Source organism: Papaver somniferum, chromosome 3, assembly GCF_003573695.1.
Source record: "Papaver somniferum cultivar HN1 chromosome 3, ASM357369v1, whole genome shotgun sequence".
Lineage (NCBI taxonomy): Eukaryota > Viridiplantae > Streptophyta > Magnoliopsida > Ranunculales > Papaveraceae > Papaver > Papaver somniferum.
This window is the reverse complement of record NC_039360.1, coordinates 225,123,165-225,138,214: the sequence shown is the minus strand read 5'-3', so window position 1 is coordinate 225,138,214 and position 15,050 is coordinate 225,123,165. Positions and strand designations below refer to the sequence as shown.

The window sequence follows — 15,050 nt, the reverse complement described above, 5'->3', positions numbered from 1 at the left end:
AAGTTTCTCTTCGAACTATGTCGTTTTGGTATCACAATCGCCATCGTATCAGACAATAGGGCCCAAGTCCGAGGGAAAAATATTGATTTTCTTTTTAACTGTTTCAAAATAAGGAAGAAAAAATCCACCCCCATCTACCCCGAAAACATTGGCCAGGCAAAGGCCACTAACAAAACCATCACTGACATACTTAAAAAAAAGCTAGATGGGCATGGGGCTAGCTGGTGTGAGCAGTTGCACAACGTTCTCTGGGCCTACCGGACCACAAGAAGAGAAGCAACAGGAATGACCCCCTTCGGACATGATCCCTACAACCAATACCGAGGCATGGGAGAAAAACCTAACTTCGTACATGATACTCTCCAAACTAGACGATTTGGAGGAGAATAGAGAAATAGCTCTTCAAATGATAAAGAATTATCATCGGAGATTGTCCCGAGAATATAATAAATGTGTCCATCAGAGACAATTCAGCCCAGGCGACAAAGTCTGGCACGAGATTCCGTCGTATCAACGCAAGTCGGGCAAATTTGCACCCATATGGGAAGGCCCACTAACAATCATAGCCAAGGTAGGTGATGGCACATACAAATTGCTCAAATCCAATGGCGAACAGCTCGAACGCACATGGAACATCAAATATCTAAAAGCATACAATGCTTAACAATCTAAGGATTAGAAAATCAAAACACGAAAACAAGCTGCAATTCCAACTTGTAAAAGGTCAAGAGACCTTCCTCGAATGTACTAAGGGTTCACAAACCCTCTTTTGAGAATAATAAAACCCTCTTTTGTGTACTTATCTCCGTTTGTTCTGATTTCTTGTCTGTTTACATTTTTATTTTTGCAATTTATTATTTTTTGATTTATTTTTGCAATTTTTTAGTTTATGTTTCTTACTTTCATATAGAATAATCATATCATACTTGCATTATAACAAAAGCTCATCAAGACTATGGCACAGTGCTAGCCACACCTCCCATTCTACAATGAATGATGTAGGTAAAATACCTAAGATGCCCGAGACGGACACAGACCTAAGGCAATTCCATCTAGCCGAATGAAGCAAGATGAAGAGGGGGACACCCTAAGCTACCTAAGACGGACACAGACTTAAGGTAATGCCATCACGATCATGAAATCGGATGGTGTCCTGCCATAACAGGAGATATCCAGAATCAAGGTACTTACCTCTGTCTAAGGTAAGAATCACTTGACCGAGATATCACCCTCCAAAGAATGGTTAAATAGAAAGTGACTCAAATATCTAATTACTCAACCAAGGGGCAAGTGTAACCTAAACTGGACACTATTAAAATTCAATCCCATGACGGCGCAAGGAGAGAAGGAAATATGTTATACTCAAAGTCCAACACTGTAAGAGATGCCCTATCCAATTAAGGAACTGATCACTCCTTGGCTTTGTCACCCATGGTTGGACCAACACTATGCATAAAAACTCCTCAGAGCTATCAAAATAAAGATACTTGGTGGACTGATTTAATAAGAAGAACAAATTATCATCCACTCCAGTAAAACACCTTAGTTACATTTAGAACACGAGTGTATACTAAAAGAACAAAAAGAAGTTCTCAAAACTAGCAACAAAGGAGCACCACAATTATGCCTCGCCAGGAGCAATCCGCTCGGTTTCATCCGAGCCTCACCCTCCATAACACAAGAAGCACTAATATTGCCAGATTGGGGCATGAGTGATTCCACCCTCGGCAAACATCAGAAACCACCACACAGACGAAGTTAGAAGCGATACCTTCTTGAAGACTTGTACAAGAGCAATAGTTGAGTACTAACACGTATCTAAGGCATTCCCACTCTCTGTCCAAAAATGACATCAGATGCTAAGGCATAAAACATGGGAAAGGTATATATATATATACGTTTAAATATGAAAACAATATTTTATACCTCAGCATATTCAGCAACTCGGACAATCTGTATCCACCACCAATAAAACAAAAGAAGGACATATTTTGCAAACAAAAAATATTTGTTTTAAACTAAATAACAATTTGCGCAAAAGAAAAAAGACTTTCCAAGCCAAAACGTGTTAAACACACACGACACAAAGCGTTCCCAAGGAAAATCGCAAGGTGAAGTACACTATATGAAGTGTTTCCAAGCTTGCTTGTGAAAAGAAATACAACGGAGAACACGAAATCTTATAGCAAAAAGTTCAATCCACTAGCAGACAAACCAATCCCCTTAAGCCATCAATGATCTAAAAACAATACGGGAAAATATAGGTCTTTCCGAGAAGACATCGGTGATGATCTAGAAATTAGATCAAGAAAAACCGAAGCATTAAGAAAATGAGAGGGCATACCATCATGTTCTATAATACATGAATAAACACCTCGTAGCCATGGATGACGGGGAGGAAAACGTTTATTATACATAAAGAACCTCTATGAAGAAACAAAGAGAGGTCTCTAAACTCTACAGAAGGGAAGAAGAGAATGATATTCAAATCTCCACCCTAAGAGGATTTTTATAGGAATATAAATCCTCGAAAAACCAACCAAAATTTCCAAACCCAAGAAGGTCAAGGCACGGTAAACAAGTCCAACAGATAAGTATGCACTAAAAGTGTACACGTGACGATAAAGGCGAGGCGGTTACGAAGTTTTCTTCCTATCATGCCCTCGGCAAGTTGAAAAGAAAAGGAGAAAAATGTGAGGGTAAATTACTCAATGGCCACGTGTCGACATCTCAAGGGTTCGTTTCATGATGAGATGATAAGGTAGGAGCATCGAATCATACTCCGGAAAGCTAAGTTTGTCCGAATCGAGACGCCTTCTACAATGTCACATGAATGACGCGTGTAAGGAGTGGTCCAATACGCTCATACGGTCAAGTATAAAAAGAATAACTGCAATTAATGAAGGATAAGAAGAGACGTGGGAAAATCTACATCGTAACAGAAGGCTCGGGCGATCTATATTACGACCTAGAGGTGATGCAGCAAGAGGTTATCCAAGGAAGAGCTACACGATGACAAGCAGAGCGAGACAACTCGGGAGAAGAACCAAGCAATCCATCACGAGGGATAGTATAGAATCTTTCTGAAGCAACGAAGACGATGTACGATAGCTCCAAAAGATCGGTGAGGCTAGACCTTCACGAGTCTAATTTTCCTATAAATACCAGTCCATGAATAAGGAGATGTACAACTTATGTAATATTAGATGGTCTTTTTACATAGAATCCTGAGAGAGATATAAATAAAGAGAGAGTGAGAAACCTAAGTGATATCTGTATCTCCTTCAAAGGTAAGACCTTATAATCAATAAATAAAACATCTTCGTTCCCGTGGACGTAGGTTTTCATGGCCGAACCATGTGCTTGTGTTAATCTTTACTTTTCATGTTCTTTACATCTTGTTCATCTTGAATCTTGAATGTTTAGGTATTTTATAGCCTTTAGATTTACTTGGGTGTAGTCATCAGAAAATATGCAACTACATATGAGCTTTAAGCTCATCAAATGAACGTTGTTTCTGGTTAAACTTCTTTCTCCTGATCTTTGTAGGAAAACCGTTATGATGTGAAAATTTATCCTAAAATTCACTATCACCAAAATACGACGCATAGTATTGATTCTTACCTGAAGAATTTTTTGACAGAGAAAATTGACAGACTATTGATGATTTTTTATATCCTTCAATTATCCCTTTTAGGTTGTCTTCCATCTCTCCATTTTTGCTTCCTTCTTCCGGTACCTTTTTCACATCATGAACAACATTATCTCCCTTTTTGATTGAAGAATATCCATGAGTTCTTCTTGAACGAATTGGTTTAGGGAGACTGTTTCGCTTTTGAACATTTGAGGAACATATCGAACTGACCTTCCTGGTAAGATACACAGGGTGAATACTAAAAATAATTGGTTTGAACATACGAATGTCAGTTACACCTTTGAGAATCAAATCTAAGGTGTGTTGAAGACGAACAAAAGAATTGTCATTCAACCTAGAATTACCCTTCTGTTCAACATGTCCTTTTGAATCACAAAAGAGACATACTTTCTGATCACCGGAGTGATTAGAGGGAAGGTCTTAATACCATCGTCGGGGGACTTTTTCCTTCCATGTGATGTGAATATTCCTTGATCAAAGGAAGACACAGGCACATCTTTTTCAAAAGAAAGAGACTTCGATTTTGCTTCTGGAACAAAATTTTTTATAGTTATATCAGAAGCAGTTGGTATTGTGGACTCTTTGGAACATTCTTGAATAGAGAGTTTACTGAAAAGAAGTTCAGTTTCCAAAGAATCCTTTTTGAGTTTTCCCTCATGCAGGACCTTTAGGAGAGAGTCGGCTTACCATACCAACAAGGACATTGACTTTTTGTTTCAACCGATTGACATCATCAGCCTGGATTCTAAAAAGCTTTAGAATCACTGCACTTTCCTTTGTTGCATTCCTTTCAACTTAAGAGTCAGAATCATCAGTAAGGTAGTTAGGGTAACAATTTTCAATGTATGTCTGTTTCATTGGAACACTGGGTTCATCTATATTCGAGATTGACAAATCTTTCTCTTTGATAGATTTCATAGAAACAGAGCTTTTATTTCTGGCGATGCGTTTATCAGAGATAGTCCTTCTGTCCATATCAGATCGCTACAAACACATACTTATAAGGTCTTTAATGTGTTTTCCTTCTCTGATACCAATTGAAAATACGGGGGTACAACAACCACACCCAACAATTCGTTTGAAAATCTGAGAGGACTTACTCCAATATAATTTCTATATAAACAACTAGACAGTCAGACTCAATCTAGATAAAAGTATGTACAAGAGTTTATATCTCTAACTTTCTATTCAATCTGCAATCAGCAAATAGAAATTTACCAGCCAGATTGAATATAAGAGTAGTGACTTGAACGGTACCAAAGTCCAATGTTCAAGGACCAATCAGTTTCAATCAACAACCAAAGGTTGGATTTCCCAATTGATCGATTCAACGCACAACCTGTGATATTTCAATTATATAAAAAAATATAATACGAAAAAGAAATAACACAGACACCAGAATTTTGTTAACGAGGAAAACCACAAATACAGAAAAACTCAGGGAGCTAGTCCAGTTTGAATACCACACTATATTAAGCCGCTACAGACACTAGCCTACTACCAATGAACTTCGGACTGTAGTTGAACCCTAATCAATCTCACACAGATTCAAGGTACAGTTGCGTTCCTTACGTCTATGATCCCAGCAGGATACTACGCACTTGATCCCCTTAGCTGATCCCACCCACAACAAAGAATTGCTACGACCCAAAGTAGCAGACTTGATAAACAAATTTGTCTCACACAGAAAAGTCTATTTGAATAGATAAATCTGTCTCTAAGGTGTTTGTGATTACTTTTTATCTTTCCTATTGGAGATTAAATCTCGAGCAACTCTTAGAGATGATAGTACTCAGAATATAGAATCGGGCAAGATCAGAACACGCAACTATATAGAAAATAGTTGGGTCTGGCTTCACAATCCAAATGAAGTCTTCAAGTCGTTAACCTGCAGGGTCTCGTGAGAAACCTAAGGTTAAAGGAGAATCGACACTAGCTATGCAACTAGTAACACACAGAAGTGTGGGGATTAGGTTTCCAAGTTGCTAGAGTTCTCATTTATATAGTTTTCAAATCAGGGTTTGCAATCTAAGTTACCTTGGTAACAAAGCATTCAATATTCACCGTTAAATGAAAAACTTGATTCAACCAAGCTAATATATTTCAACCGTTAGATCGAACTTAGCTTGTTACACACAGATGAAACGTACCCTCATTTAGGTTTATGTAACCGTGCCTAAACGTGTACACCATGTTGGATCAACAATAGTTAACCGAAGTTAGCCATGTGAACATTCTCATATCAACCTTATTCATCTTAACCATAACTAGTTCAAATGACTCAAATGAAACTAGTTAAAGAGTCATAGAAGTATACAAGAACACAATTGAAGCAAAATCGGTTTGATTCACTCGAATCAATTCATGAACATTATAGCCACGATTTGCAAAGGTTGCATTCCTTAATATATAAATGTTTAGGTTCATGTACACAACCGATTTTAGAAATTTAACCTTCAAGTATGCAAATGGGTACGCATACTTGAAATACCCGGACCAAGATTGGGTTTTTCCAATACGCAAACGGGTACGCGTACTTCCAATCCCAACAGAAATATTCAGACATAAACCTTACGCCAGTATGCGAACGGGTACACATACTTAGGTTCCCGGATTTGTCAAGCCAACAGGTACGCATACAGGTACTATACTATGGTTACCGGACACAGATTACATATGTGCAAGAGTATACAAAATGTCATATCCAATAATGGTTAAGTGTTATAAACTCTTATTTCAATCATTGAAACTTTCTTAGAAGATGACAATAGCCGTTTTCACACACTATTAGCATCAAAGCAATTTTCAAGTTATTGAAATAATTATAAAGAAAATTCCAAGTCTACACCAAATGATCGTATCATACAAACCACGTAAGATGTTACTTGGAAATTTTCACATGATCATCTTTTGACTTGCATCAATAGTATAAGATGAACTTGGTCGAAGCAAAAGCTTCCAACACATATTCCGAGAAATATGTAAGCGAGTTAAACTCATCTTGAAATCTCAAATGTATATAATAGAAAACTATATCGTAACACGACTTATGTCTCGATATAGGAGATAGAGTAGAAATAGACTTTCCAAGTGATAGATGAGTTTCAGTCTCCACATACCTTTTGTTGATGAAGTTCCACAAGCTCTCCTTAGTAGTTCTTCGCCATTAAATGATGAACGTGGTGAAGTCTAAGGCTCAACTACACAATCTATGTCCTAGTCCGAGACATCTATAAGTAGACTAGAAATCAGGACTTATAGTTTTGATCACTAACATTAACAAACATGTTTGAGATAGCAACGCATGCGAGTTCGACCGAGCAGTGCTCTAACAGTTATAATGGAGTAGAGCTTAGAATTCATGCTTTCGTGTTCCACTTCTCCAGATGATATGATGGGTCAATCATTTGCTTCATTGGTTCGAACGACTTTCAATTACATGAATCTCTTTATTTTAGAAAGGTTCTGATGTATTACTAAATTACTAGGCCAAGGGCGCAACGGATGCAGGACATGATTCTTTGAACGATTCATGTCGTTGAGTATGCTTCTTTGTTGTTATTGGCTTAGCTCGAGATTCTTCGTTGTTAAGTGCTAGGTAGGCTAGCTGGCAGATGGTGTTCTACACTTCTATCAATTCCTTGATGAACATGTTCATCCACGATGCTTCTCAAACTGCTTCGAACCGAATGGAAAAATTTCAAGGCATAGGTGACACCACTAGTAAGGGGCATTTCAAAAGCAATTTTTTTCTTTATATTGTGCAAATGTTTTCTGGAAAAAAAAAAAAGAGAAGAGGTTAGCTAGTGTAATGTTGCAGTATCAGATTTAAACCAACCCAATCTTGATTTGAAAGCAGAATTTTTCTATTCAGACCATGTACACAAAAAAATGCATATCAATTTATAAATTAATAACACATTTTATTTTCATCATGTAAAAAGGTTTTTACTTTTTTAGTTTACTTATTTTTGGACAATAAAATAAAAACCGAAAGAGTCAATGTTATTTTACTTATTATTTTCATCAGGTGAGAATAATCCATAAAACTTATAGCACATTCGAATATTAGAAACCGAAGTCAAAAGCAAAGATATTTTGCTTCACAAAAAGTCAATTTTTATGCTTATAGAGGTCGTTTTAAAATTTTACATCCACTTATTGTTTTTTAACTTCTATAAATCAAAAAATTAGTTCTCGATGTATATCCAAATATGCTATTAGCGTTAGTTCCTCTTCCCTTAGCTAAATGTGTGCAACTAATCTCATTTGGAAACTCGAAAGAGTAAAGTGAAAAAAGTCAACTTGAATAGTGAATGATATTATTGTCACTAATATTCCAAAATGATCCAACGATTACGGCCATGTTAAACTTTGACCAACTAATGTAAATATTATCACATGGCAGCAACTTGTGATTCTTATCTAATTTATTTAACACAGAAGATATATCAAGTTTCATGGCGCATTCATCAACAATATGGCCAACTCTTACTATACATGTGCACCTACATAATACGTTATTTGAAAATCCTTTTATTTCATGTTATAGAATTTCTACGGTATTTTTATATTTAGCTAATTCAAGGTATTCAATCAAGATCATTTTATTGATACAAGGTACTCTTACTATAGGGTGTGCCGGTTTTGTGAAGAAGAAGATAAAACAAGTGCCCACTAATTTATTTTACGATTGTTGGCGAACAAAGAAAATTTGGCATTATTTTGTCGAAGAATGCAACTGTAATTGGAGTTACAATAGTAATATTTCGACAACTATAAAAACTTGGAATCATAGTTGGGGTGATGAAATACTGGACCGTATATGGAACCATTTACCGGTTGCAATATGGTAGTGCATTTAGAAAGAAAGGAATTCTAGAATTTCAATCACAAAGAGAAATTTGAAAAGTCTAATTCGAGATATTAAGAGGCAAGCTTGTTTTTGGGCGGAGTCAAGTATTAAAATGTTGGATTTGACGGCTAACTTGGTGATAGCTTTATGAGACTCGTATTTCTATCGGCCACTTTGAGTTGGATGTGCCGATTGGTGTTTGTTTTTATTGTTCTCAATTGACTCTTTGTTCTTTTTACTTTTTTTTGGGTGATCGTTTCCAAAAATCGCTCTCATTTTTCTTTTCTTTTTTGTCGGCTATATTTATTGGGTTAAGGTATCCCCTTAAATACATTTTTTTTCTTCAAAAAATCCTTTCCTATTGACCGATTAAGGAAAACATATCATTTGTTATTCAATTACCTAAATCAAGAGAAACCTAATCCATATTTGTTCATTGTCTTTGGCAGAGGGCATGAGGCAGTGTGAAGTGTTTGACCACACAAGATCCCGCTCTCCGTGGAGCCTTTTTCACTCCAGGTGAAAAGATAACAAACAAATAATTGCACATATTATCTAATGAGAACAGATAATTTAAGGATGTTGCAAAGTATGTGTTTCATTTTCATTAGTATTAGTTTTTAGTATACAAATTTGGTTTTGGTTTGGATTTGATGTCGTTTGACATTTTTATTCCTCTTTGGAGCGATTATATCTTCGCTCTAATTTGTGCGGTTTTGGTTTCATCTTTATGATGATTCTATCTCCGTTTCCAAGGTGACTATTTCTTGGAATTTTGGTTGGTATGTGTTTGCTATTTTGGATTATTCAAGAACCTCAATGAGTCAACTCAGCGGCGCTGCGATTTCACCTTCAATACAAGAGATTTAGGTCATCCGGGTTCATCTCAAACAATGATTAGAGCAAATTACTTCTCTATTTCAGAAGCATCTCTTTTTGAAGAAGACAACTATCCTAAATGGTTAGATTTTATTCTGGTTTATGCCATACTTCCTTCTTCCTACAATAATTGGATACTATTGCAGTTCATCGCTTTTTCTCTTCGGCATTTATTCGTAATTTGTATCTTTATTTGTATTTGGATTTTAATTTTCTTGTTTTTCTGATGTTCTTGATTATCATGTAAGCATCCATGTAACCTCTATTTTTTTATGAAATAAAATGTTACATGATATCTCAAAAAAAATAAAAAAAAATAAAAAAACTAGATAATTTAAGGATGTTCGTGGATCACCCAAAAGAGAGTATTGTTGCCACATCTGAACCCTAATCTAACATTATCCTACAACATTTGGATTCATTAATATCGAACAGATAGTGTTTTCACCTATTAATTTGGATCTGATTTTTTCATCTATATATTAGATAATATTCGGCTCGAAATTAAAAAATAAATATATGATTGCTTTTGTAAAATAAACAAGCATTATGTAAGTAAATAAAAATTGTGCGATATATCTCCTACGAGGGAATCGTAAAGAATTGAACTCGAGAACCTGGGCGTTGCTGGTAGCATAGCTACATGCTTGCATTTTAGAAAGTTCTTTTCGCTTCTTGCTTGCTAAAAATCGTAAGTAATTCGGTGCTCCAATCCTAGAAACGAAAAAAAAAACTCTTTCGTTGCCTCTACATGTTCAAGATGATTTTAATGGTTGCCCGAGAGATCTTTATCATTAACGTAATCTTGATCTTGTTCATTCATGAAGTTGTTTTTTCGAAAAATGGGTTATTTGTCCAAATATTTTTAAAACATGGTTTAAATGTACGAGTAAAAACTAGTATGGGTGAAACAGACACCAAAAAAATAGCACAGATGAAACTGGATTCATCCTGACTTCAACTTAAAAAATAGCAAGGATAAAACTGGATACATCCTGATGTAAATTGAAAATAAGAAAAAATATTTGAAAATGGGTAGGATGAAACTATTTACATCCTGATTATTTTTAAATTTTTGTCCATTTAAACAGTACCAAAATCAAAATGTCCTTTTCACCCAGAAATTGTTGATTTTGATTTTTTTAACCAATTTTGTGCTGTTTTTTTATACATATGAGTAAGATGATTATCCACCTTTACTCACTAATGTGATAAACGATCTATTTATTGAAAAGAACTTTTGAAATATGTACACATGGATATTCAAATTCTTAAATGATACGACGTGTTATATTTTTGAATGATGTTCGACATGTCGGACGAGTTTGGAGATTTCGAGCATCCATGGACAACCATGAGATAATTGTACTTTATTTATGCTAATTCTATTATTTCAGAAAGAAGTATTTTACTATTAAACTGATACAGGTGTTGAATTTTTTTTTATTTTTTCACAACTATCATTAATTCATTAAGAGAGTTGGTACTTGATCATGTGATGCTATTAATTTCTTAAAACCTTTTAGGATTAAACAAATTAGAACGATAGTGACGTAGTTGCTCACATGAGTAACCAAGGGTACTCTTTCAATAATTAACCTAATTCACATAATTAATCTAATCCTAAAATGTACCTAATTGATAAATTAATTTGAGATGCAGAAAAAGACACTGTAAGTGGATCCTAACTCTTAATTAATACTCTAACAAACTTTATCAACAACTAATCTAAAATTCAAAATGGTACGAATCTCTCATCTGGGATCGATAATTAATAGTTTCGTACCATTATTATTGTCGTTTGATCCTTCTGTTTAAACTTTTCTTGATTTTAGTAAATGGGGATCCATGGACACTCTTAGATGGACAAGGTCAGACATGATTTGCGTCATTTTTTCCGCAAAATCCAAACGACAATGAATTTAAGTGTAATATTTTGATGATAGGTTCCTCTTATACGACTCTACGCACGTTCCTACAGGAAAAAAAATGAACGCAATCCGAGATAGCAAATCTTACCGTTTACCGATCTTAATTTTAACCGTTAACTTTGAACGACTGATATTCAAAGGGGTAGTTGTTCGTTTTATACATCTCGAATTGTGTTAATTTTTGTAGAAATGTAGAGTCTTATAAGAGGAACATATCATCAAAATATTACACTTAAATTCATTGTCGCTTGGATTTTGCGGAAAAAATAGCGCAATTTTTGTCTGACCTTATCCATCTAAAAGTATCCATGAATCATACCCCACAAAATGCGGTTAGATTAGCAGTGATTCATTGTCCATGGAACCATGTCGTAAGAATGGCGGTTAGATTATCAGTGAAGTTGGTCTAGCTAACTAACATGGTAGGCTCATGAAAACGGAGCCAGTTGTAACGGATCAAATTAAAAATATCAAAAATAAATAAATTATGTCTTAAAATTTGAATATGTGCACAAATTACATTATACTCTTTTTTATTAGGAATTTCAAGCATTGAGAGACTAATAAGAAAATAGCTACCAAGATTGCAAGTACCTATGTCAAGCTGGCCATGTATATACATCCAAAATTTTAGTCTCTTTCCATTTCATATTTCCACAATTCGTTTCCCACTTGATTATCATTTCTTGAGTTAAAGAATACGCAAAAGAATGGCTAATTGCTAACAAACTAAATCATGTCTTATCTGTAGTATATTGATTGAGTGGTTACCATTGTACTTGTTATTAGCAACCTCCCCTTAATCATCCACTAATAATCAGAGAGAATTTAGTGCATTCTTTTCCTTAAATCATCCTGGTAAATCATAGAGTCTGTCTGATATCATATCAACCAATAGCGTCTTATCTAATTATGAAAAGATAAATACAACATCCAAAATAGATTAATAACATTCAGTGGAATCAAGAATTACATATCCCAAGAAAAAGAAACGGAGAACACAATTTATTCATCTGTTTAGGGTTGGAGATAAGAAAACAAAAGATATGCAAGGAAATTTTCACGAAAACTAAATTAGCTTTTTCTTCAAAATATTAAAAAACATTAGTTAATATTTTTTTCTTCTTTATTTGGTAATAAAAGTGCAATTTTATTATTTGAAAATGGGATAATGCACGATTTATGTAACTCCAGTCGCTATCGCCTCTTAAGCGTCCTCATGCAGCAGCTGTCTATAACAACCAAACTACAATTATAATCACTTAATCAGGTCATCACGTCAATAATGAATATCGATCGTACCATAACAGGCTAACACGATTAGTACCGTCGCGCAACCGATGATCATTGTCAACGTAATAATTATATTTCCTTCAAAATATTATGGGGTTTTATCTTGTCATTCTAGCATAAATATTTCTCTATATTTTAAGTGGTTTACAGTAGAATTTAATTATGGGTTTCCTTCTTACAGAATTACTAATGATACTTTGACTACTATTGATTCGTTGGTGATGGTCAAATAACTGTATCACCGACCTTTTAAGTCTTACGGGATGATTATGACTGCTTATTTAAGAGAATCATACTTAAATTAATTTTGACTGTTAAGGTAGTTAATTAGTTGATATTTTATCAACAATATTTAATGAAAAACACTAATGACTAAACCCAAGGAACAAATCTTAATTATCTAAGGTTAATTAGTTCCAAACCAGGTAGGATCAATATATCTTGGTTTCAAATAGTCCTGGTTTGAAAGTTGAAACCATTTGATCAGCATCCTATAAGATTCTTATAAACCTTTACTTGGATGTTGGCCATATAGAAATTAGAAAAGTACTTAGCTTGGAAGTAGAGATTTAGTCATTTGAGGAAAGCCGTGACAAGCTAGAAAGCCTACTAACAGGAGGTTAAATATCTGAAAATCTTAGCTTGTGTCAGCTAAAGCTTTAAATACAAGAACCCTTTATGTGTTCTGTGATTCTAATTTCAAAGAAGTTTTCCTCGCAGCCAAATTAATTCCGAGGTCCTAGTATCTACTGAGTTAGTGCGCATTGCTATAGGTGTTCGAACTAAACCTACCAGTGGGGGTCAAGTCACGTTTCTAAGTGGCCGATACCTCAAAGCGGGGCTGCTTGAAAGTATGCTAGTCAAGTCAGGGAGGTATAAGTGCCGATTGAGCCATCCCATGCTTTAAAAACTTACCCAATCATTAATTACATCAGGATAAATATTTCCATTTGATAAATATTTTTGCATGAATTATCACAACCAGCTATTTTATACATGCTGTCAAATCAAAAACGTTTGAGCACTGCTTGGGTAAATTTTCCCCTCCACAGCTTGCTCCCGTATCCCATGGGCAAAGTTCCGTAATCAGATTTTAGAGGGCTAAAAGAATGCCAAAACATCGACAAACAGCTAAGTTGAAATAAATACAGGTAACAGAGGAAACATGAGAGGGAAACAGAAAGGATACAAGAACCAAGACACCCCACAACTATGTACAATCTGTAAACTACTATCATTTTCTATTTAACAAAAGAAAAGGGGACATATAACAACGAAAACCCTTTGATGGGATTTGAATCTTAAGGCAGTTGCAACAGCAACTAGTTAGTAAACTAAGTAGTTGAATATTTGCAACCAATATTAAACTATTAATACAGAAAAATAACATAAAATACAGTCAAAATTCAGAGCCACTAGGAATCTTATCAAGTTCTATAAATACCAAGTTCCTATCTGTGATTTCACATCAAAAACATCCATTTCCAACAAATCATAGCAAAACAAAACAAATCAAACCCATTTTATTTTTCCTTCCATTTTTAGTACTGTTCCAATGGATTCCGCCAAGAAGTCTAACAAAATCAGTGAAATAGTTAGACTCCAACAAAAACTCAAGAAGTGGAGAAAACTTGCAAGTGCACCAAAAAACACCATCCCTACTAGCCCTTCTTCTGCTCCAACCCCTTCATTATCACACACCAATTCTACCAAAAAATTCCTCAAGAAAACACTTTCTTTTAAAGATACTTCGCCTTCGGCGGCAGCGTCAACGGACGGAGCCGTTCCGAAAGGATTTCTTGCGGTTTGTGTAGGAAGAGAAATGAAAAGGTTTATTATCCCAACAGAGTTTTTAGCTCATAGAGCATTTGAAATGTTACTTAGAGAAGCTGAAGAAGAATTTGGGTTCCAACATGAAGGGATATTAAGAATTCCTTGTGAAGTATGTGTTTTCGAAAGAATCTTGAAAATGGTAGAAGACAAGAAAGAAGTCTTCTTTATTAATCAAGAGTTTCTTGGTTTAGAGAAAGAAATGAGCAATGGCGGTTGTTGTTCTTCAGAAGCTGAGTTTTCTTACTCGCTACATTCTCATAATCCATTGTGTAGATAATTATATTAATAATTACTACATCATTTTCTTCTTCTTTTTTTGTTTTTTTGTTTTTTTTTTTCTGTGAAGACAACAAATGTGTGAGAAAGGGAGAGAATAAACAAGGTAGTAGTTTTTATTGTTTGATCATTGAATTAGAAATTAAATAGAGAAATTAGAGAGAGATAGATTTGGAAAAGAGTAATTATATGATCTATTCCAAATTATATGTTCTTATTATTGTATCCTCCATTTCTCAAATTGTTTCATTGAGTTTCTTTATTAATAGATTATTATTGAATTTTCACCTTAATGCCTTTATTTTCTTATAATTGACTTTGATCTATG

At 34.8% G+C, this 15,050-nt stretch overlaps 1 protein-coding gene across 1 annotated transcript; it reads left to right on the top strand.

Moving 5' to 3' along the window:
- The first annotated feature begins 14,096 nt into the window (after positions 1 to 14,096).
- LOC113360738 (auxin-responsive protein SAUR50-like) lies at positions 14,097 to 14,723 on the top strand. Its single transcript, XM_026604207.1, has one exon. The coding sequence runs from the start codon at positions 14,169 to 14,171 to the stop codon at positions 14,721 to 14,723; it is 555 nt and encodes a 184-aa protein (XP_026459992.1). The 5' UTR covers positions 14,097 to 14,168.
- Positions 14,724 to 15,050: the final 327 nt, after the last annotated feature.